This window comes from Melopsittacus undulatus, chromosome 3 (assembly GCF_012275295.1).
Source record: "Melopsittacus undulatus isolate bMelUnd1 chromosome 3, bMelUnd1.mat.Z, whole genome shotgun sequence".
Lineage (NCBI taxonomy): Eukaryota > Metazoa > Chordata > Aves > Psittaciformes > Psittaculidae > Melopsittacus > Melopsittacus undulatus.
Genome location: NC_047529.1, coordinates 95,444,094 through 95,465,826, shown reverse-complemented (window position 1 = coordinate 95,465,826; position 21,733 = coordinate 95,444,094). Strand labels below are relative to the sequence as shown.

Genomic DNA, 21,733 nt, shown 5'->3' with positions numbered 1-21,733 from the left:
CAAGGAAAAAATCTTAATTGGAAAGAGAAGAGGCAGAAGCAGAGCAGATTTTTACAATGTGTTCTTTCCCACAGGAGTGTCTGGAGAAGTTTCTGCAGACCAGCGCTGGTGTTCAGAATCATGAATTTCTTCTAGTCCACCATCTGCAGCGTTCCAATTATATTCCAGCACTGCAGTTGAATCAGTCAATGAAGGTTAATCTTATGGTAAATGTTATATTTGTGTTGGATGTGCAGGTATCTGTTAGGAGTTACTCCCTGGTGGGTTGCTTTTTTTTTTTTTTTTGCTTTGTAAAAATCCTACTTTGTTTTGTAAACCATTTTTTGAAATATTAGGAATAAGTTTCTATGCCTTAAGTTACATCTGAACATTATTTGAACAGAATATTTCTCTAAAGGTGCTCTGTGAATATCTATGTTAAATAATGCACACCATTGTTGCCTCTGCTTAAATTAGTTTGTTTGCATCTGTGGGCTTAACATCTCTATCTCTTCTATCAGTCAGCTGTATCAGTTGCTCAGGTATGCATGTTTTGTATGATTTAGATAATTGCAAGATTGCTGTGTCACTCGTTTCTGTGGAATAAAGGCTGTGTTCTATGTCACCTCATTTCTGTGCAATATATGTCGTCTCTTGTGTCTTGCACGCAACTTCATTCCTCTGGCTGAGGCCAGTCTGGATGTCAGTCCACAGATAAATAGGTGTGGGGGTTTTTTGTTTTTACATTCCACACCTTTCATTTTACCATTTTCCTGACAGAAATTCCCATCTATCTTTTCTCTGTCAAAACAACCAGTTTCAATTTTTTGAACTTCTGTTATGAATCTATGACACATTTGCTGTTCTCTGGAATGAGAAGTTTCCAGTGAATCCCCAGTTAGTTCTAAGGTAGTCTTGGAAGCTTTAGGTTCTCCAACTGAAGTTTTTTGTCCAGCCGTAATGTGTTGCATTGTAGGGAAAGCCTACTGTTTTGTAAGCTATTTGAAAATTGCAGATTGTAACAAGTGTATCTGAAAAAGGTTCTGTGGAGTGCCAGAGTTGTTTTAACTTCAGTTGTCATCTCTCTTGTGATTTACTCCTCCTTCCTCTTTGCAGCAAACACCAGAAGAAATAGGTGTGTGCTGCTGAGTAAAAATTTGATGCTCTTCTGTGCAGTGGGTGTATTTTACCCTATCTGTAGAGAAAGTTTATTCAGGGAGGGGAGCACATGCGGTGCTGTGCAGTGAACATTTAATTAATGTTCTGCTTTATGCTTTTCATTTGTCAGGGTGATCGTGATCCTCGCCTGAGAGAGAGAGCAGTTGCCAGAAATTCTATATTGGAACAGTATGGCAAGATCCTTCCTAGAGTTCAAAGGAAGCTGGCTGTAGAGAGAGCCAAGCCGTACCATCTGCCTTCAGTCTTAAGAGAAGGTAATTTTTGCAGGGTAAGTATACTGGACAAGTAACCATCACTTTGATTCCACAAGGATAGACTTTTTTCCCTCTTGCTTTACAGTTGCAAGACCAAAGCCATTATCAACAGTAGCAAGACAACCTAATGCAGGACGTGTGCATACAAGAGCAACTTTCATCAGTAACGTGTTGTCCAAAATTGGAGAAGTGTGGGCAGGAAATGAGCAGAAAACCAGTTTCCCACAATATGATAGGTAAGCAGCCTTTTAATAACATTTCATCTTGAGCTACATATTTGGAAAGAGAGAGAAACCCATGTCAATTATGTTAGTGTTCTGGAGGGAAAGTGACCTGAAGAAAGCTTTGTCTGTGTTTTTGCAGATACATTATAAAGCATTTAAGAATTCATACCATCATCAGTTACATTTTCCTTTTGGTTCTAGCCCTAGAGCTACAGAAGCACCAGCACCTCCTCTTCCTGCTGCAGAGTTGCCCGATGCATTTGTTGGGACACCAGTTACAAAATTCTCACAGAAACATTCCAGGTATAGTAGATCTACAGAACAGGTGTTTCAAGAAGGGGCTCTTACTCATAAATATATAAATTTGTGTGTATGTACGTGTGTGTATGTACGTGTGTGTATTCCTTCTGTCTTTGCAAAGTGTTCTGTTTGCATTGAGTTTTGTATCTGCTAAAGAAAAGGGGACACAATGAGAAGTGGAGAATTTGAAATGGTCCCAGCGTTGACAGGTAGAGGAATTTCCTTCTGACATGAGCATTACGTCACTTGTGCAACTTAAAATTGGGTTATTCTTGCCTCAGAGGCAGAGATTTAGGACATTAAGTACAAATGGTAAAGAAGTGATGTCTCTTTCTGTGAGTGGCTTTGTTGGGTATCATGTCAAATTTCTTGAACACAATTTTGTCATGCGTTTGTTTATGTTCCTGTTTGAAATTGTGCCTCTTAACAGATTGCTGGATTTGGTGGTTCGTCCTGTTCCTTCATGTTCTGCAGAGCAGGGTGGTGGCTGGCAGCCACCATGTAGAGATTCTACTTCATTCATGGTGTCCAGCCCAGTGAATTCAAATCTGCATGGTTCCGCCTTACAGAAGAAGTTCTTAAGAGCATCAGAACTGAATTTGCTGGAGACTCCTCTGGTGGTTAAGGTTTGTGTTCTAAAAAACCAGTAACAACCAACCAAGACAAAAGCCCGTAAACTGTGTTCAAAATGAACCCCCCAAAGTATGAACACAAACACTGTTGGATTCAAGTTGTGGAATCTTCACAGCATGCATGTGGTTATTGTACATGCAGTACTTTTGGAAGCAGTATGTTGGGAACAGTCTTGAATGGGGAAACTTTAGTTCTGAGTTAGTTGCAGTATGCAGGATGTCCCATAGGTTTGTGAAATCCACTTGCTTTCATTGCACGGATCCAAGTTAAAATTGGACTTTTCAGTATACTTAGATCCTTAAAGGTGCAATTTCTGGCTTAACCATCTCATCATTTAAGTGCTCGATAGTTCTCTATAATTTGATGTACAAGCAAGATGCATATGCTTCAGTTTCCTAATCCGGTTCAGTGAATGACAGCTGAGTGATACAGGTTAAGTGATGTTAGTCTATGTGAAATTCAGTGATGGCTTTTTGCAGTAATTTTACCCATTAGCTATTTGAGTTAAACAGTGTTTGTGTTCACAGCCATCATGATCTTATAGTACAAGGAAATAACATTTGACCTGTCATCTTGCTGCTGATCTTTTTGCCTTTGTCTGCTTTAACAAAGCAGTTGTGATCTCTCAGAGTTCTAGTTTCTTCTCCTTCTATATTGTCTGTATCATGAAACTAGTTTCATTATCCTCCTTTTAACCCCCTGTAAAACCTTTACTGAACTAAGGAGACCTGAAGGCTTCTAAATTAAGAGATGGAGGTACTTTTACTGCAGTGTCATTTTAATTTAGTCTGGTGCCCGGATTGATTAATAAGTGTCAAAAATCAGCTTTTGCTTTGCTGTTTGCCATTGCACATGGCAGTGTGCTCAGTCACTGTATCTGTGCTGAAGTTTGAAGTTATTGTATGCTTTGGGAAGAGGATTGTAGAAATTGGAAAAACCACTGAGGTGGAAGAGAAGATGCCAGACAACAAAATGCCATATCCCTGTTCTTCAGGAATTTGAAAAATAACATTTTATTCTGGCATTTAAAAATAAAAATAAAATAAAGCGGAAAGCCAAATAATCATAAAAAGCCTGTGTTTTTATCAGTAAGGGTTTTATGCCTTTGGAAAAAGGGCAGTGTAGAGTAAAACTTTGGGTTCTCTGCTGCTACAAACTCAGGTTGTAATTGTAATGTGAACACTAGTTTAAATAAAATTGATTTGACAAGTGCAGTCCTCTGTTTTGAAATTGAGCTGAATTTAATTGTTTGTTTCTTTTCATAGAGAGCTAAAGATCTGGCCATGTCTACTTCTGGTTTTCCCGGGTTTACTCCTCAATCTATCCTCAGATCCAGCCTTCGCACCACACCCTTAGCAACTCCCTCTGCATCTCCAGGACGATCAGTTACTCCTCCTCTGCGAGCTAAGGAACCTAGAATATCTTTCAGGGAAGAGGGCTCGAGTGCGAAATGGACTGTTGGGGTAAGCGGGGTTGTAGTTAGTGATTTTTTGCAGTTAAAGGCTTTCTAGACTGTGGTTTGCTTTAGTTGCTCCTGAAGCTTACCAAAACTCCTTAGATTGAAAATTGAAATTGCAGATCAGAGCAGCAGACTTGAATTTGGTCAGAAAAGGTTATTTTAGACTGTAGCATCACATGCCTGCAGGAGCACATTGATAGTAAATGTCAGTGACCTTGGTGGCTTTTATTCAAGACCTGTTAGGAGCTGTATTTTTTAATAGTTTCCCATTGTACCTTTTCAGCTGGTGGTACAGCAGGAAGGTGAGGAACAGATTGAGCCAGTTGTTTGGGCTTGTCAAGCTTCGGGAATTAAACATCTTGGAGAGCAGCAGAACTCATGAGCTGCATTTACTTTCAGTCTCTCTTTTAGTCAGGCTGAGTTTACTTGAACTGTGATAAGAATAGACTCTTGATGAAGAGAGCTGTACTGTTCGCTGTCCCCTAGCCTTAAAATTCTCAGATTTCTCTCTCACCCTTGCACCATGGACAGCATTTGTAGTGTTGTCCTTCTGGAAGCTGTCCACTTCTACTCCTTTTTCTGTTCTGCCAGTTGGATCCTCTGATCGAGCTCATCATGCAGTTAGTGAAGGAATGTATCAAAATCGGGGCTGAACAGGGGCATGTTACTAGTATGAGCTTTCCATACGTATAATAAGAAATTGTCATTATCTAGTTCTTTTATGCTTCTTTTGTCTGTTACTAAGTTGTAATAAGAGGCTTTCTTATAAATTAAGTTCTTACTAATAATGCAGTGTGACCAGGTTAGTTTACTTCTAATGTGCTATCAGCATAGAGATTACTACAATGCTGTAGTGATGCATGCAAGCTGAAAAGGTGAGCAGACAAAAAGGAGAAATTACAAGTTATGATTTTACTATACAAAGGTTCCTCTTCTTGAAAGCGTAATAGTGAACCCAGTGAACAGGCTTGATATGACAGTAGAAGGAAGTACTTAAAAGACCCACTTCATCTTAACTCTCCAAGGTTGTGGAAGGCAGTCAAAAGTGTGATTATTTTATACACTGTGCTTTAAAAACTGAATTAGTGGTAGAATGAGATTTAATTTTTTAGCTCCTTGCTTAAGGTACCACTTTTAAAACTTACAAGTATTGGTTTATGCTTGAGTGGGTTTGTTTTTTTTTCGTGCTTTGACAAAAGAATATGCATGTTATTTATTGATTTATTATTTATTTTTAAGGTAACTGTAGAAGATAAAATGCTGTCTGAAGCTTCATCTGAGCATCGTCGTGGAGTGATGGAGAATGCTTGGTCTGAAAGTAGAGTTAGAACAACTCTCTTTGCTCTGAGCAGTCCTGAGAAAGATGGTGCTGGAATGGAAGAGTCTTCAGAAAGCGTACCTGCAGATGGTTTGGAGAGCATGGATGTCAGCAAAGAAAATAGTAATGTTTCTGCCAGGTCAGACCAAACTACTTTGGAGTATCATGATGCAAAATCACCTGGCGATTTTGAAGATGATGTAATCTTTATAGCTGCTAAGCCAGCTAATTCTTCTATTGAAGAGACTGCTGATTTTCAAGAGTCAGAGAAGGAAGAAGACAGTGAAATGGTTGAAGATAAACATTTCCAGATGGAAGAACCAGGCTCATCAGAGCTAAGGGAAGAAGCTGGTGCGTTTCATACTGTGATAACCTAAGTTTCTGAATTAATTCAGATGTCTTCAAAAGATTAAATTGCTGATGAATGCGGCAGTCAATGAGTGCTCACAGATATCCTAGACACTTCCTTGTCCTGGGGTTTAAAATTGCCACTGTTTAGAGTCTTTTAGCTATCCTGGATAATATGAATAAACACTGCTTTGGGTTGGCATCTCTTGTGTGTAGTTGTAGTTAAGAGGCAGCAGGGTTTTGTGGAGAGTTTTCAGCGGGAAGCAAGCTGAAAACTTAAGCTTTTGGTTATGTTTTAGGGATACTTCCCCAGGCTGCAGGGCTTTTTCAGCAAGTTGAGTGTATGGTGTACTTTGACCAGATGGATTTCTTTTTACTTTTATAAACAACTCTGCTAGTGCTCACATAAATCATTTTCTCCTAGAAGTAAGTTTGTTTTCTGTGTCTGCTGCTTAATACAGCTGTGCTTGCTCATTTTGCTGGCTCAAAAGCTTATGCATCTTTTTCCAAACCTGTTTCACTTGTGTTTGGAAATTTAGCTCAATTGAACTCATTCAAGGCAATTCGGTTGCTGAGGACACGTTCATATAAATAGTTCTGCTAGCAGATTAGAAGAGTTGTGGCTCACTAGTTGTTGAGGAGTGATGAAGAGCTGGGAAGGAATGTAGTGAAAGAAGAGGGAGACGTGGAAACACAGCTACAGTCAGTGACAAACAGAGCTGAGTCCGTTCAACTCCTTACAAAAAAAAAGTTTGTTATTCCTCAGATATGTCTGCAAGTGTCAGAGTTGTGTGTCTGAGGACTTGAAACAGTTTGTCTGCAAAGGTAGTTGCTGGGTCTGGATGAAGCAGACAGTAGAAACAAAGAAGAAAAGGAGGATGTTTTTAAAATTGACCCTGTTGAAATGAGAACAGGTTAGAAGGCAGTTGGGTTTTGATGACACCAGTCAATCATCAGAAAAAAAGAACAAGGAAAGACCTTAGATGCATTCTTGTAGAAGAGGAGAAATGGAGTCAGGAAAGGAAAGAAGCATTGCTGGAATGGGGTAAATTATCCAAAGAGAAATAAGAAAAATGCCTTCCCAATTTTAAGAAGGAAGGGTGTTTTCTGAAGTTTGTATGTATTAGGTCAGTAATGTACCAAGTTCAGTTTGTGAACAGAGTATCAAGTCGTTTTCTGAACTGAAATTACACATCATGCTTCTTGTTTACTGGAAAGAATTCAAGTCTTCTGTACAGTTGAAGTGTGGATAGCATTATTTTGTTAAATCACTCTCCTATGTGAAACGCATAAAGGCTTACTTTACAATCATTTGTACTTTTAAAAACAATTATGTTAAGTGCAATTGGGAAGTAATCCAACTGCCCGGTTTTGTAGGATTTGTGGAAGAATCAAATGCTGAATGTCTTACCCTTCCTGACAATGGTGAATTGGTGTTTAAAGCTGCTGAGGCTGATGCTTTTGGGACTGCAAGTGAAAGGTAAGTTCATAAAGTAGATACCTCTTTGGGTTTGCACAGCATGTAACTGCTGGCTTCCCTGGCTTTGAAAACTATGATTTTCAGCTGCTGTTGGTTCTTTCCTGTGTTCTTGTAGATAACAGCTTTTCTGTTCCTGTTTGTGAACAGAACTAATTTAGTGTGAATATAAGTCAGAGTGACCAGCTGTCAGTTTGAGCCTTTTTTTCTCAAATGATTGCAGACCCCAAAGTATAGTGATAAAGGCTTCATTCAACAGGCTAGATAAACCTTTTTACAGTTTGGGGGTTTACTGAATACATACTGTGAACAGAAGCCCTGCTCTTGTCTGAGAATTTTGTAGCTAAAAACTACATCTGAGATTACTGCAACTTTAGTAGTTTCATTTTGGGGGTTGAGTTTCTGGCAGTAGTTTATACACTTAATTTCTGTTTCCTGTGCGTGCTCAATTAGCAAGTGCTTAGTGATTAAGACAGAATATTAACAACCCTTAATTTCATGTGGTAACTTACTGAACAAGAGTTTGTACCAGTATTTGTTCTAAACCTCCAATACAGCAATTGCATTCTTTTTTGCAGAAGGCAATATATAATTCTTTAATACAACTCTGTTGTTACTCTCTAGTGCTAGATAGTTGGGAAGAATATTTAATACTTGGTTCATTGCATGCAATGAGTCATTAATTGAATGGAGGTTTGTTGGTAAAGGAATTTCTGAGTTGATTTTTTTTTTCTTTTCTTTTGCAACTTGAAGATTTTGCAGTGAGAAAGTAATATGTAAAGCTCTTCAAGGTTTGTTTTGGAACTGTATGATTTTCTCTTTCTTTTCATGAAGTGAAACAAACCACCAGGAGTCCAGGATGCCTTCCTCTTCATCAGAAGAAAAAGTCATGCCAGCTGCAACAAATCCACAGCTTTCTGAATCCCCAGAAGCAGACAGTGAATGTATGTACAGTATGTTGGAGATGTGATGTGAGTTGAGGTAGCTGAATTCCTGAAGTAAAATGTGTGGTCTGCTATACCATTACAGGTGTCTCAAACTGAAGCAGTACTAAGATGTTACTCCTAACTTCCATTAAACTGTAGAGAAACCACTTTCCTCAAAGAAAGTGCTTCTAGAAAATGCATAGTGAATGTTTCTGTTCTTGATAAAGATACTGAGAAATTTGGTAGGATTAAAAATACTGTAAGGGCAGATCAGTTTTCTACTTTGCTGTTGTGCACCACTGCTAATGTGCATACTATAGGATCTGCTGCTTGAGTTATTATTTTAAAAGATGATGCATGCTGGCTGTGAAAAATAACTAGCCTTTCCAGCCACCTTTTTCTCTGTTGGTCTTTTTCTCTATGGACTTACCAGCTGATTTTACCCTTTCCTCTTTTAGATGAATTGTGAGGCTGCCTCCTTTTACCAGATAGTTCTGGCTTCTGGTTTCTGGAGGAAGCCTAATGTATGTGGCAGGATGGAAAACTGTGTTGTTTGTTCGTGCTCCCTCTGTTACTTCCTGTTGCTTAAATCTGTATCATTTATATCACAGTTAAGTTAAAATTATATAAATCTCTTCCAGCTGTGATAGGTATCCTTGGCAGTGAGGATGTGGTCAGTGCTTATACGGAGAGACACATTGAGGAGAAGTATGTGGTTTTGCCTAAAGAACCTAACCTAGAAGCAGCTGAAGTTGAAGCTGAAGTTCCTTCTCCACAGGAAGAAATAACTGGTTCTAACAGTCTTCCTAAAACCGAGGAAATTAATGTAAGTAAACTGTTCTCCCCTTTTCTTTAAAATAGAAAACTCTTTGCATATGGAGGGAAGTCCTTTCTTCCTGACAATGAGAAGGCACGCAAAACCATCTCTGTTTCTTTAGCTGGTTAATACAAGTTAAAACCTCATTATGTAAGTGCAGATACACTTTTCTGTACCTGTAACACAGAATGGAATCTCTCAAGATTTGGGACTTTGAGAGCTGTAGTAGCAAACAGTTTCTTATTGACACAAACAGTTCCCCATAATGAGTTAATTTCAGTGTCAAGGTACTACTTAATCTTTCATTATTAATTTTTTTACCACACCTTTTGACATCTAAACTTCTGTGAATTGTGGATTTTAAAAGGTTGCTCATATGGACTGAAAGTCAGAACTGGAGATTCTCCAGCTGTCCCAGGTTTTCCCCTGTTATTCTATTGGGGCTGATGAGTGAACTGAATTTATTGTGGATGTCCTCTTAAGTACTATATTGAAGGAAACTGTCCATTTCTGGTAGGATTACAATCACAGGAATTAGTAATATTGATTGGTCTTAAGTAACAGAAGATGCTTTTCAATGTCCTAGATTTCAGATAAAGTCAAATGGGTAGTCACTTATTTAACTTGTCATGGCTTTCCAATTCAGGACAGTGCTGTAGAGAAGATTATTATAGATTTGGGAATACATAAATCACTTATGGAGAGAAATGAAAAATTTGTGATGGAAAGAAGGAAGTAGGGACACGAAGTGGTCACAAAGCTTCTGGGGTCATTCATGTAGCAGTTACAGTGAAGGTTTTTCTGCTTTCGTTGTAACTGGTGCTTACTGATTTATATGTACACACTGGGTTTAGGTTTGTCTGCCTTCACTGAGTTTAGGACAAACTACTTGCAGCTTTCTTGTTCATAGTTGTGTAAGCGTGAAAGGAAAGGTTTTGCAGACAGGTCTTTCCTGAATTGAGTTTTGAAGGATGGCATGTTGCTATTATGTGGCACTTTAGCAACTTTTGGCAAGGCAGGAAGCAAGAAAAAAGGCAGATTCCATGGAGACTGCTATGAAGTGGCTTCTTCCTTCTGCCACCACAGGCGAGCACTATGACTTTAGAGGCTTGGGCAAAGGTGTTTACACATTGATTCAATTCTCTTGACCATTTGAGTCGCTTGAAATATGTAACAGGTAGTACTTTTGTTCTCAACATGCAATCTCAAGTATCTCAGGTGGATCTAGAAGGAAAGAATAATTGCTCAGTAGAGGGAACTACAGAACATGAAATGGAGCTATTTAGAATATATGTGTTGCCTCTTGCAATTCAGGGGACTCCTTTAAATGCGGTGCTGAGTTGTCAGATGTGATACTTGGCCATCCTGGCTGAGTGTTGCAATCACAGTTATCATGACTGAAACCTGGGGGGCATAATTCTGCCTGCACATGGGTAGGTGCCAAGATGGTCACTGTGTCAATTTGTAGTCAGAAGTACAGAAAGAAATGCAATGTGACGATTACTGCCAGTTGTGTATGCAGCTTGTGTTGTAAAACTGCTTACTTTGTTTTGTTCACGGGTGGTGGCAAACCGTTAGTCAGGAGCAGAAATACCAGCAGTAGAGCATGTGGCTGCATACACTTGAGTATTCTCTTTTCTGACCACTGAAAGCATAAACTTGTGTTTGTAGTGGAGAGGATTTGTGTGTTGCTAACTTCACATTAAAGGGTGATCAGAAAGGAGTAGCAGCATATCACTGTCCCCAGTTCTATCCAGCTCAGTTTGAAGTTAGTCTGTTTGGTAATTGGTAATATATTAACAGCCATTTTTTAATTTCAGGTTATTGAATATAGTGTGGTTAAGGCACAAACCTCAGAAGCAGCACCTGAAACATCACTGTACAGTGAACTACATCCATCAGGCAACCTTCAACACAGCTGTGATACTATAGAGCAACAGTTTGCTTGTGATTTGCCTGATAATGAAGGTGATGAATGTGATGCAGCTGAGGGAGATGGAGAGCTTTTTGTACCCCAGAGTAATTTCACTTTAGTCTTAGAAGGAGATGAAGGTGAAGCAGAGATGGGAGACCCTACATCAGTAGATGATTCTAAAGTGTCTGGAGCAACAACAGAGGCAAAACCTGTGAGCTATTTAGGAAACCCTGAAAACCAAGAATGTGCTACAAACTCGGTGTCTACTGTAACTAGTGATCAGGAATCTCAGAATACAGCAGAGTCACTCCCATATGTGCCTGAACCCATTAAAGTAGCCATTGCTGAGAACTTACTGGATGTAATCAAAGACACAAGAAGTAAAGAATTTACATCTGAAGCTGTGGAACCATCTATTCATGAGACGATAGGCAAAAAGGTAACTCGATTCCAGAAGGCAAAAGCTCCCTTAACAGCTGTGCCAGAAGGAGTGGAAGATGAAACCAGCAGACATCAAGTAGGTTATGTCATCACTCCGAGAACACGTGCCAGGCGACACCTGAGAAGTCTGGATATTCCATCTGCAGGTGATATGCAGCTACAGAACCCAGAAAAACCAGTTCTGTTTGGACTGTCTCCCAGGAGAAGTACCAGGCGAACAAAAGAAGCATCTGAGACTTCTAGCCTTCAAACAGAAGAAAATGCTCAAGAAGAGCAAATACCTGTGACCCCTGTTACTCCAAGGAGAGGTCGGAAGCCTAAACAAGCTAATACAGAAAAAGTAGAAAGTGGCCAATCTGATGATCAAGTGTTGTCTGTCAGTACACAGGCCACAGCTGGTACTCCAAGAAGAGGTTTAAGGAGAGCAAAGGAAGCTGCATCTGCACTCATGGAAGAGGCAAATGAGAAAACACCTCTTGCCAAAGGTAGCATTACTGTTTCTGCTACTCCCAAAAGGACTAGAGGAGGGAAAAGTTCAGTGGGAGATCCAGAAACTGGTCAGACTGACACTGATCATAAGATAAAAACAGCAGTCAGTCCCAGTAGAAGTGCAAGAAAACTGAAAAGCATTAGTTTAGAGTTTCCTGAAAATACTGTCAAGGATCAGGAGGTGCAGCCCAGTGACCAACTCCTTTTACCTGTGCCAGCTAAAAGAGGCAGAAGAAGAAAGACAAGTTCATCAGGAGTGTTGGAAAATTCTGACCATAATCTGTCTAAATCATTGCTTCCTCAAACAGAATATAAACTTCCTGTCACTCCTAGAAGAAGTGCTAGGAAAGGGGCACAGAATCTCCTGGCAGACACAGAATCTGTCTCCACTCAGGAAGACACACCTTCAGGTGTGGAAGTCCTTGATACTCCTAGGAGGAGAGGAAGACGAATTCCACAGGCTAAACCAGAAAAAATAGATACTCATGAGCAGACACCTGCACAGCCAAATGAGGAATCGGCTACACCCAGGACTCCAGTTAGGACAGGGCGACGGGGCAGAAAGAGACGATCAGTACAGGAGGAGAGCACAGGGGAGGAGGCCTTTCCCCAAGGACCTGGTGGCAGTCCTTTGCTGCCTGAAGACACAAACCCGTCAGGATATAGTGAGACATCAAGAGCTTCAACAGATCGTATTACAAGAACCAGATCCCACAAAACTGCCATGCATCAGAAACTGTCAGTTCAGGAAAATGAATCTTTCCTTTTTTCTCCTCCCCTCACAAAGCTGACAAAAAAATTTAAAGGTAAGTGCACTATGTTTATACACAAAATAGGGCATGTTGCTGTTTTCAGGATGGCTTTAAATATTGTAAAGAATGAAAGCATGCAGAGTAAAAACAATTGAAAAGAGTTAATTAAATCTTTCTGAACTCTACATGACTGGATGGCTCCTTGTGGTGGAAGTAGACAAGGAGGCTGGTCTGAGTAGAGTGAAATGAAATTTAAACTGAATTTTTGTCATGAGCTTAATTTGTCAGTTTTGAAAACTGGAGGTTATATGTCACTATGTGATTGCTCTCCCTTCCCTCCAACAGCGAAATAAAGATGATGTGCTTCCAAATTCTGTTCAGTTTTTAACTTAAAATGAGATGCATCTTGCAACAAACTATGTAGCCGTTTACTTACGTGATGTTTTTTCTTGGGCATAAACTTTGTCAGTGTAGTTACTGTGCAAAGGGTTCATTTCATTAGAGTACCTAATAAGAATTTTATTTTGAAATGTATAAAGACTTGATATCTCTTGAGCATATATCTTTGATATTTATATAGTATCTTTGATTATATAAGTGCAGACAAAATCGCTACACTGGTTTATTTTTGGTTTGTGAGTTACTGTGGACGAGTGACTTTATAAGCCTGATTAGACCTTTTATTCAGAAAGCTGTTGTGCTCTTCATTATCAGCTGTAGTTTAATATCACTCTCCTTTATGTATAATGTACATACATGTTAAGAGTGCATTGTTGTTTTAGCTGAGAAAGAAGACCATCCTGTGCAGCTGAAGGATTTAGACCCGGACTTGTCTTCCCAGTTTGTCTTTTCACCCCCTCTTTTGAGGTCAAGAAGCAAAAATGTATCAAGCATTTCCCGTATTGTGACAGAATCAGTAAGTAAAACCTCTGGTTGTCTCATGTTTTTGGTTGTTGCTCTGTATTGCTTTTCCAAATCATGCTTTGCATTGCCTTGCCTTTTTCCTTGAAAGATTATCTAAAAAGAGAGTTTTAAATACATCAGGTAAACAGGGATTTTCCCTTTATGAAAACTAGCTTCAAAAATAAACACTGAATCTATGTAAATCAAGAATTAATAAGTATTGCTTTGCATTTAACAAAAGGCACAGTGGACTTCCTTAAAACTTACCTGATGTGTTACCTTTTAATTTCAGAATTTGACCTTTATTTGTTGACCACATTCAGTAATTTGAGATGGAACGTTTCTTTTCAGAGAGAAACTGTAATGCTTTTGGAAATAACTTTGGCATAACTTCTTCATAAAAGAAGCATTCATGTATATTCTGTAAAAGTGTAAGAACTCATGCATGACTAATGTTTTTGTTGTCTTAACATAGGAACTTCCAACTAAAGAGGAAGAGGATACCAAATCCATAGAGTCTGTGGGAAAGCAAAAATTGAAGAGAGGTGTAACTGCAAAATCAAAAGTGAAAAAGACAAGCAAGTATGAAATTCTTATGAACACTTACATTCTTTTATTGTGGTAGTGATTCAGCTGTTAGCCCCTAACAACTTGTTCCTCACTTGGCTGAGTAATTCTGCTCTGACTTTACCATCCTGCCCATCTTGCTGGTCTAATTGGCACCTTTTTCTCTGCTTAATGCTTTAGTTTATTAATGGAAACAGAAGAGGGAGGGGATAAAAAGGCGCAAGTGGATCTTTGCAACGATAGCATGCAATGATACCTCATTATCTTACTCCACTGTATGAAAACCATACTCTTAAGGTCTTTAGTTCCCCGTACAAGGCAGGAAGAGGTCAGGCACTGAGTAAAGAGAACCTTTTTCTGGTTCTTTCTGGAAAACTGAGGGTATTTGCCTTCTAAAAGCTGTGGTGGGATGTTCTGAAGGCTGGTATGACTAGTGACTGAGAATATTTGGGGCAGTCTGGTGAGGAATGAAAGCAAAAGGAAGCTTACTATGTACCTTTTCTACCTTGATACTATCTCTGAAGAAACCCATTAAAAATTCCTTTGCATTGATTTGTGTAATTCCATTGTGTTTGTTTTTTTCCTCTCTTAAATACTGTTGGTGATAAGAAATCAGTTTGATACCTCTCTCTTTTTCCAGAACCACAAGAAAAGAAGATTCTTGGTCACCTCCACCAGTGGAAATAAAATTCATCTCTCCATTTGGAAGTCCAGTGGATGGAACAAAAAGCAGACAGAAAGAAACCACAGACATGGCAGAGAAGACTCTACGAAAGAGCGAAAAAAGACTGTCTAACTTTCCAAAGCCAGTTGTGCGCCGGAGGATGCTGTAACTGTTTTTTAAGTTTATATTGTACACCACTGTTTGTAAAGTCATCAAAATTGTGTGGATTAGTAAAAAGAAAAAAAAATCATCTAATTTGGAAGAGATAATTTATATAAATTATTGTAAAATTTCATAAACAAATGGTCTTCAATAAGTAACTCCATATGGAGTATTGATTTCCTCAGCCAATGCAGTTTTCTATTTTATATTAAGACTTCATACATTTATATAATATGTAAATACAGCTTATTTTAGGAATGTTAATAAAATGTATACTTCAAATATGCTTACTGTCTTATAGCTTTTTGAGGGAATAGTGGTTGAGTGATCTGTATCACTCAGAAGTTTTACTGTTGGTTTGAAAGAGTTGCTGACCCTCAAAGGTGAGGCCAGAAGCTTTTTAAGCCTTTCAAAGTTTGCTTAGAATTCTTTTAACAAGATTTGAAATATAGTTTAAATTTTGAAAGTTTCATTTGACCTTCTGGCACAAAGAATTTGGTTCACAATGCAGAAGGGTAATTGCTTACATTCACGGTTGAGTTGTATTGTATTGAAGTCAGAATGTAAACAATTGTATTTTAAGCTGTGCAATATTTTTTTGTATTTGTCTTAAAACTTTGGGAAAGCTGCTCTTTAATTCATAAAACTGGATCACACCTCGGATGTTTCACTATTTTTTACAATTTGTTGTCAGCAAAAAAATAACTTCAGAGGGTGTGATGCTTACAGTAGCATAGCACATTTAAGGGAGTATTACCCACATACTTTGACATTTCAGCCAAAATTCTTTCCATAATAGAAATGCTACTGTCATTGAAATAATTACTGTCTGTGAACATAGTTTGCAGTATTTGAAGCTTGCATATCAAAGCACTGAAAACCTGATGGTAAAGCTAAAATAATAGTCTGGAAAAGGTACAAAAATGTACAGACATCTTAATTAAAACCGTATTAATGAAACAACTATTCAAAAATAATCTTGGGTAATGGAGTAAATGTCTCTATAAAGGTTCAATTTGTAAAAATAAATTCAGAAAACCTATTCTTTTAAAAGCAGACATGGAAGTACTATTTTGGTGTGCAGTCTTTTAGACAACCGATTATTTTTATGTATGTTAATTTATATATGGATGCAACTTTGAAGACTACAGAATGGTGGAACCTGACATTAAACTTTTCATTTAGTAAAAACTACTACAGTTACTCTAAGAAATAATTTATTGGATAACCAATACCTTGTACGTAGTGGATGAACGTATTAATAACAGACTAAGCTTGGAAAAAAAACTCCTCCTGGGGCCACGATTTTTGTATCTCAGAACAGGTCATTCTAGAGAAATAGTTGCATGCGCTTGGATTTTTTTTCTCCTTGGGATTATTCATAACTCAGAGAGATTTGAAAACGCCAAATGTTGACTGAAAGTGGCACCTCAGGTGAGACCTTTCAGTCAGGTCAGTAATTATTTATTCTGAATATTTTGTACTTGAACTCCACAGTATAAATATGGTCAAAGAGGAAGGGTGGGGGGACTTCTAGTTATACTATTTTTAAATTCACATAGTACAGGAATGCAGTGAATAGCTCAGAAAATGGGGTAAAAGATCAAACTTTCCAAACTAAAATAGAAAGTGGGTGTCAAATCTGAATATGTTTTGTGTAGTTCACAAAATTATTTATTAAATACTCCAATTCCTGATCAGACAGAATTGACTGATGAAAGGCTAGTGGAAGATTGCTTCACAGGGGTTTCATGTGTTTCTCAGTTTTTTTTTATATGAAAATCAATTGGAACCAAAGAAAATATTAGATAATTTTATGCTTAATTTTTAGCAATTTTTAGCCTTTTTATTTTATAACCAGCTCAGCTGAATTATCCTAATTTAGCAGTGCTTTGGAGGGAAAAGAGAAAGCAATAGTCGTAACACGAAGATTGACGTGAGATTTATTAACTTCCTATAAAGGTTTGTAGTAGTTGTGTTTTATCTTAAAGGAATTTTAATACAATTATATGTCCTCTGGGGCTTAGAGGGGTTTTGTGGGTTGGTTTTTGTTGGTTGGTTTTTTTTCCAGTCACTTAATGCACCTTTCTTGGGTGCTGGCCAGTTTCCCCAGGGAGCAGTTTAAAAAGACTGTGTCATGTGTCACAAGGAATGGGATTTCAGAAAGTTTAAAGGACAGAAGGAAACAGAACCAAAATCAGGCACCAACCATTCTTCAGAGCCCAGGTGAAGGAAAAGTAGCTAGTTAATAGTGATTAAGATGGCAACTCAAAGAAGGGTTGGTAATGGAGTTGAGAAAATTGATTTAACTTGGCTGTTTTTTTGTGTAGGCTTGCAACAAGTACATGAAGGATAGACTGGAACAGATCATTTCAACAAGGATGAGGATGCCTGAGTGCATGTGCAGTGCTTAACAGGATGGGGAAGGAAATTGCCTTTTAAAAGACTAAAATGGCTTGGGATTGAGTGACTGAGCAGGCTAGGAGTCTTCATAGAGAACTGCAGGTGTTTTCACTTGTACCTGAGAGGAAGATAATATTTGTGGTGCCAGAGAAGGGCATGAGGGGTCTGTGAAGGCTAGAGGGGTTGATGCATCCTTGTGGATACATGCAAAAGGCTATAGGGGCAGAGAGCAGCAATTCTCTTGTGAGCAAGATGAGAATTTCCCAGGAGTTACTAAGTACAGTTCATCACAAAATAGAGCAATTCTGAAGTTTTTCCATAGGAAATGAAATTGAGGAGTGTGATTTTCTCCCTCTAGAGAAAAAGTCTGAATTTCTCACAGCATTTTGATGAATCTGCTTTGGTCAAATGTTAGCTGGCTGAAAACAGAAGCTAAATTGTGAACTGTACCTTTGTGGCTCTAACCCCAAAGAAAATTCCACTGGAAGGTTGTCTGCCTTGGGGCAGCAGACTCTCACCTTCCAGAAAGAATAGAAATAGGTGTAATGACAGACTTTATTTCCAGGAAACACATAGAAGGAGGTATTAGTGAAGGCATAATTAATATTAGTAAGGTTAAGGGATGGTGTCAAAAGGGGATTTGTCAAGAAATGTGTCATTAGGAAAGGTTCCTTGGGTTACTGAAGAGTTAACACAAATATTCCCAAGACCCTTTTCTTCAAATGTTTAGAAGCCAAGGCTGATGAAAATATTCATTCTAGGTTGTAACGTGAAAGAGAATTAAAACAAATTTGGTTTACTTTTGATAGCCACTTAGTGCTTAAAGTGTTAACTGATTGATGTTGACTTAGTTTATTTGCCTTAATATTTTATATAGCCAGCATACAAATAGGGCTGCAGATAACTGATTTAATCCCCCCATCAAAACTTTCTCTCATGGAAGACTACTCTCAGGGTTGTCAGTGCAATAAATTTCTTTACTGCAATTTCATCAGTTCCCATGTAACTAATCACGAAGTGCTTAGCTGATGGTTTCTGATGGGGAAAAAAGAAAGCTACAGGCAGAAGCCAATGCATAGCTTCTCATGAGTTGTCAGGCAGTACTTGTAACCCATTAATTTAGGGCAATCTGAAAATAATGTGAAACACTAGAATTTCAAAGAATAAGCGTTTGTTTCCTGTTTTGTTTGTACTTTTGCTTTCCATGCAAAACTTCCACGTTTTCATTCTAGGAATGCTTTTTTTCAGCAGTCAAGTTAATGAGTCTCTTTGATATGCTTGCAGATAAATGTACTGTGGTTCCTTTTGAATTAAAGTAAAGCTGTTCCTAAAATAAAATGCATTTTCCAATGCACTCTGCTGTGTGGATGGCCAATATGTGAGGTAGAGAATAAAAATGGAAGTTATGGTTACTGATATGTCCGTTTGTTCAGGTCACTTATTCCTTAGCTGTGTTTATCCCACAGCAGTCATTTGGGTGTGCAGTGCTGCTGGACTTGATATAAGTCCAGACTAAAACGTGAGTTATTAGTGAATGACTGATTGCTTTTTTTGATATTACAATTGTAGTTTTAATACACAAAGACAGAAGGATGCAGGAAGTAGGTGTGTGATTTTTTTTGGGAACCCCAACAGCACAAGCATTTATGACCCTGGGAATCCAGGGCACAGGAAATACTTTCCATCTGGCCTGTTGGTCTCATAGTGGCTTCTTAAAGGACAAGAACTGTATGCTCATCTTGGCAGGATCCAACACTTACACAGGCCAGGTAAGCCTTTATTCAAAGAACCAAGTAAAAACAATTTTAGCTAATACACAGTTGTAGACTGGTCAGTTTGTTTATTTCCTGTTATTAACATTCATGCAAGTGTAATACAAATGACTGACATTTACCAGTTTACTGGTTTGAAACATTATCTAGATTTTATCTGCATTTCTGTCATAACTCAATATTACTTTCAAGTGTGTTTGCAAATCTTGATTCCCAACTAAACTCTTAGTGGGGGCAATCCTACAAAACAACAGTGCTTGTGTGTGCTTGTGCTTGCTCACCTATGAAGATGTGTTTGGTAATTTTTTAGAGACGGGTCTTTCGTGGTTGTGGTCAAGGAGTTCTGGAGAACGCCTGCCAAGGTTACAGCACTGCTCTGCTAATGTACAGTCAGACTGGCTCAGGGCAGAGCCATGCGATGATCAGATATGGTGCAGAGGGCTGATGCCTGTTGTGGGCAAAGAGCTCTTCAAAAGCACATGGATTTGGGAGAAGAATGAGTAGTGCCAGGTGGGATTGTCAAGAAGTGTCATTTATTTCCAAGATCTTTCCAGTTTGTACTTTAAAAGACTGTTAAACCTTTTTTAGTAATTGTTGAAGCACTGATCTTCATTTACCTACCATAAAGCAAGTTGATCTTTTAACTGTTGTTACAATTCCTAACTTCCCTCTTGCACAGGGTATTCATGAGAGTCTTTGCAACACTTCAGTAAAGAAAATTAATGTTTTCTTTTGCACACCTTTATATGATAGAGAAGCCTTATAGTGCCATACATCCTCTGTAGAGTAAGAGAGATGTCTTTAGCCTTGCAGTACAGCTTTTGTACCTGCTGAATGCCCTCACTCATCATCATCCTTCTGTGCTAGTGTTCGAGCACTGCTGTAAACAGAAAGCTTCACTCCTGTTCCTGTGTCTACCAAAGCATCACCCTGATTACTGAAGGCTGCTTGTGATTTACTGCTGTGGTACTTCCCTTCCAAAAGAGTACTATGTGTTTTTTTTTTTTCCATAACCAGCCTTCTCAGCTCTGTGCCAGTAGAAATGATGCAAGAATGTAATTTGTGAGCATGCTTCTATTTGCCATCATCCACTGTGCACTCCTGTGATAAACACCACAGTGAAAACTCATTCATTCCTTCCTATCTTGCTCACCATATCAACATGGAAATGCAAAATGTTAATTTGAAACTGAGTTACTGCTGTTGTAGACAGTCCTTGGGTAGAGGGAAAATAATTATGGCCCAGGTCTTTATTTTTACTTTTAATTCTTAACCATAGTCTTAGTGTTACAGACCAGTCTTCTTTTCCCAATTAATGAATTTATTATTGCATAGCTTAATGTTTGATGCCAGTGCCTGCCAAACAGTGAAGGGATATTGCAAATCTGTCCTCCAGTGTGTTGCAATGCAAGCTGTGACACCAGAGGCATGCTGTCACGCTGTAGGTTCCCATGCACACCCACATTTACAGAGCCCCAGAAGATCAGCACAACTTATGTAATGGTCTAGGGTGAAGGGAAGTTTTGGTATGACCCATTAAGTTTGTGGGCCCTTTTCAAATACATTTTACCTACTAGCTACATCTTGTCTTTACAGATTACTTTCAGTATACTGGAAATACATAATGAATAGATAATGAATTTGCTTTGTATCAGAATTTGACAGAAAATACTATGGTTTACCGAGATTGTTTGGGTAGCAGCTTCTTTTTTGTCTTCTATGTATTTTCAGGCTTAAAAGGACAAAAAAGATCAGGAACAAAACATTTGTGAATGCAAATCCCCATGAGAAGCTTGTAAAAGGCCTGAAGGCTGAGAATAACAAACTGCTATCCAGACCAGCTGGGCTTGGGAGCACAGGGTGACTGATAGCTGGTGAAGCATGTAGATATTCCAGCATAAGCACAGCTACAGATAGCAAGCAGATTTTGATTTCCTAAAGCAAGTTTACAAGTAGTGGGCAACATGGCCAGATTCCTTAACCTCTGGTCATCTGAGCCTGATGTTTTCCCTTTCTTGTCATCTTCACTATTTGCTGCTCACACACACCTCTGTCAGTATTGCCCTGACAAGACCCTCCAGGGGCTTTTGAGCTTGAGTAAACTGACAATATGCCAGTTGGTTAGGGGCCCACAATATAATATCAAACCTCTCATGAGTTCAGATATCAGACTATTCTGTCTGCTTCTAATGCCACAGTAGTTAAGCACTTGAAATTTCATTTGCTCTTTAATAACTCCAGGTCTGGAGCTTCTGCCAAGAGAAACAAGTGTGGTGTCAATCTTTCAGATCTAATATTGTTTTTCTGATTGTGTTTGGTAAAATGATGGGCAATGTAGGGACTTAATTCTGATGGGAATGCTGACACTTCTGGGGGTGTGTGGCCAAATGTGGTAGCTCAAGTGCTTCGTTCAGCCCACCGGTCTGGATGACTGGAGGTAAGAATGGCCCCTATATGACACCTTTAGATGCAGAGGTGTAAGGGTCAAGGCCCAAGTGAGTGTGGTGTGAGCCTGGACAATGCCCTGAGGGAAGGTGCCAGCAATAGGACAGGGGAGTCACAGGGAGGGGCCTGGTGTCCCCATTGGCTGACTGGTGTCTCAGGCCTCCTGGAGCTGAGGGGAGAGAAAGCTCCAGAAATCCAGGACCTGGAGCCAATACACCTGTGCACCTCTGTGAGAGTGTCCACACAGAGACTGGCACTGGCAGGTCCAGCACTGTACCCAGGACAGGTGATTTCCCAACATATCCC

At 38.9% G+C, this 21,733-nt stretch overlaps 1 protein-coding gene across 5 annotated transcripts in view; it reads left to right on the top strand.

Moving 5' to 3' along the window:
• Window positions 1-16,001, top strand: part of LOC101876612 (protein ELYS) — a 43,575-nt gene extending 27,574 nt beyond the window's left edge. For all 5 annotated transcript variants that reach the window (XM_034060491.1, XM_034060490.1, XM_034060492.1 and 2 more), the window contains 14 exons: window positions 75-206; window positions 1,268-1,412; window positions 1,498-1,648; window positions 1,838-1,939; window positions 2,367-2,562; window positions 3,835-4,032; window positions 5,268-5,697; window positions 7,072-7,174; window positions 8,006-8,115; window positions 8,739-8,923; window positions 10,735-12,565; window positions 13,294-13,427; window positions 13,890-13,996; window positions 14,622-16,001. In XM_034060491.1, coding sequence (XP_033916382.1) covers window positions 75-206; window positions 1,268-1,412; window positions 1,498-1,648; window positions 1,838-1,939; window positions 2,367-2,562; window positions 3,835-4,032; window positions 5,268-5,697; window positions 7,072-7,174; window positions 8,006-8,115; window positions 8,739-8,923; window positions 10,735-12,565; window positions 13,294-13,427; window positions 13,890-13,996; window positions 14,622-14,814 — 4,017 coding nt within the window. In that variant the 3' untranslated portion in view covers window positions 14,815-16,001. The remainder of the gene's footprint in view (window positions 1-74; window positions 207-1,267; window positions 1,413-1,497; window positions 1,649-1,837; window positions 1,940-2,366; window positions 2,563-3,834; window positions 4,033-5,267; window positions 5,698-7,071; window positions 7,175-8,005; window positions 8,116-8,738; window positions 8,924-10,734; window positions 12,566-13,293; window positions 13,428-13,889; window positions 13,997-14,621) is intronic.
• The last annotated feature ends 5,732 nt before the right edge of the window (window positions 16,002-21,733 follow it).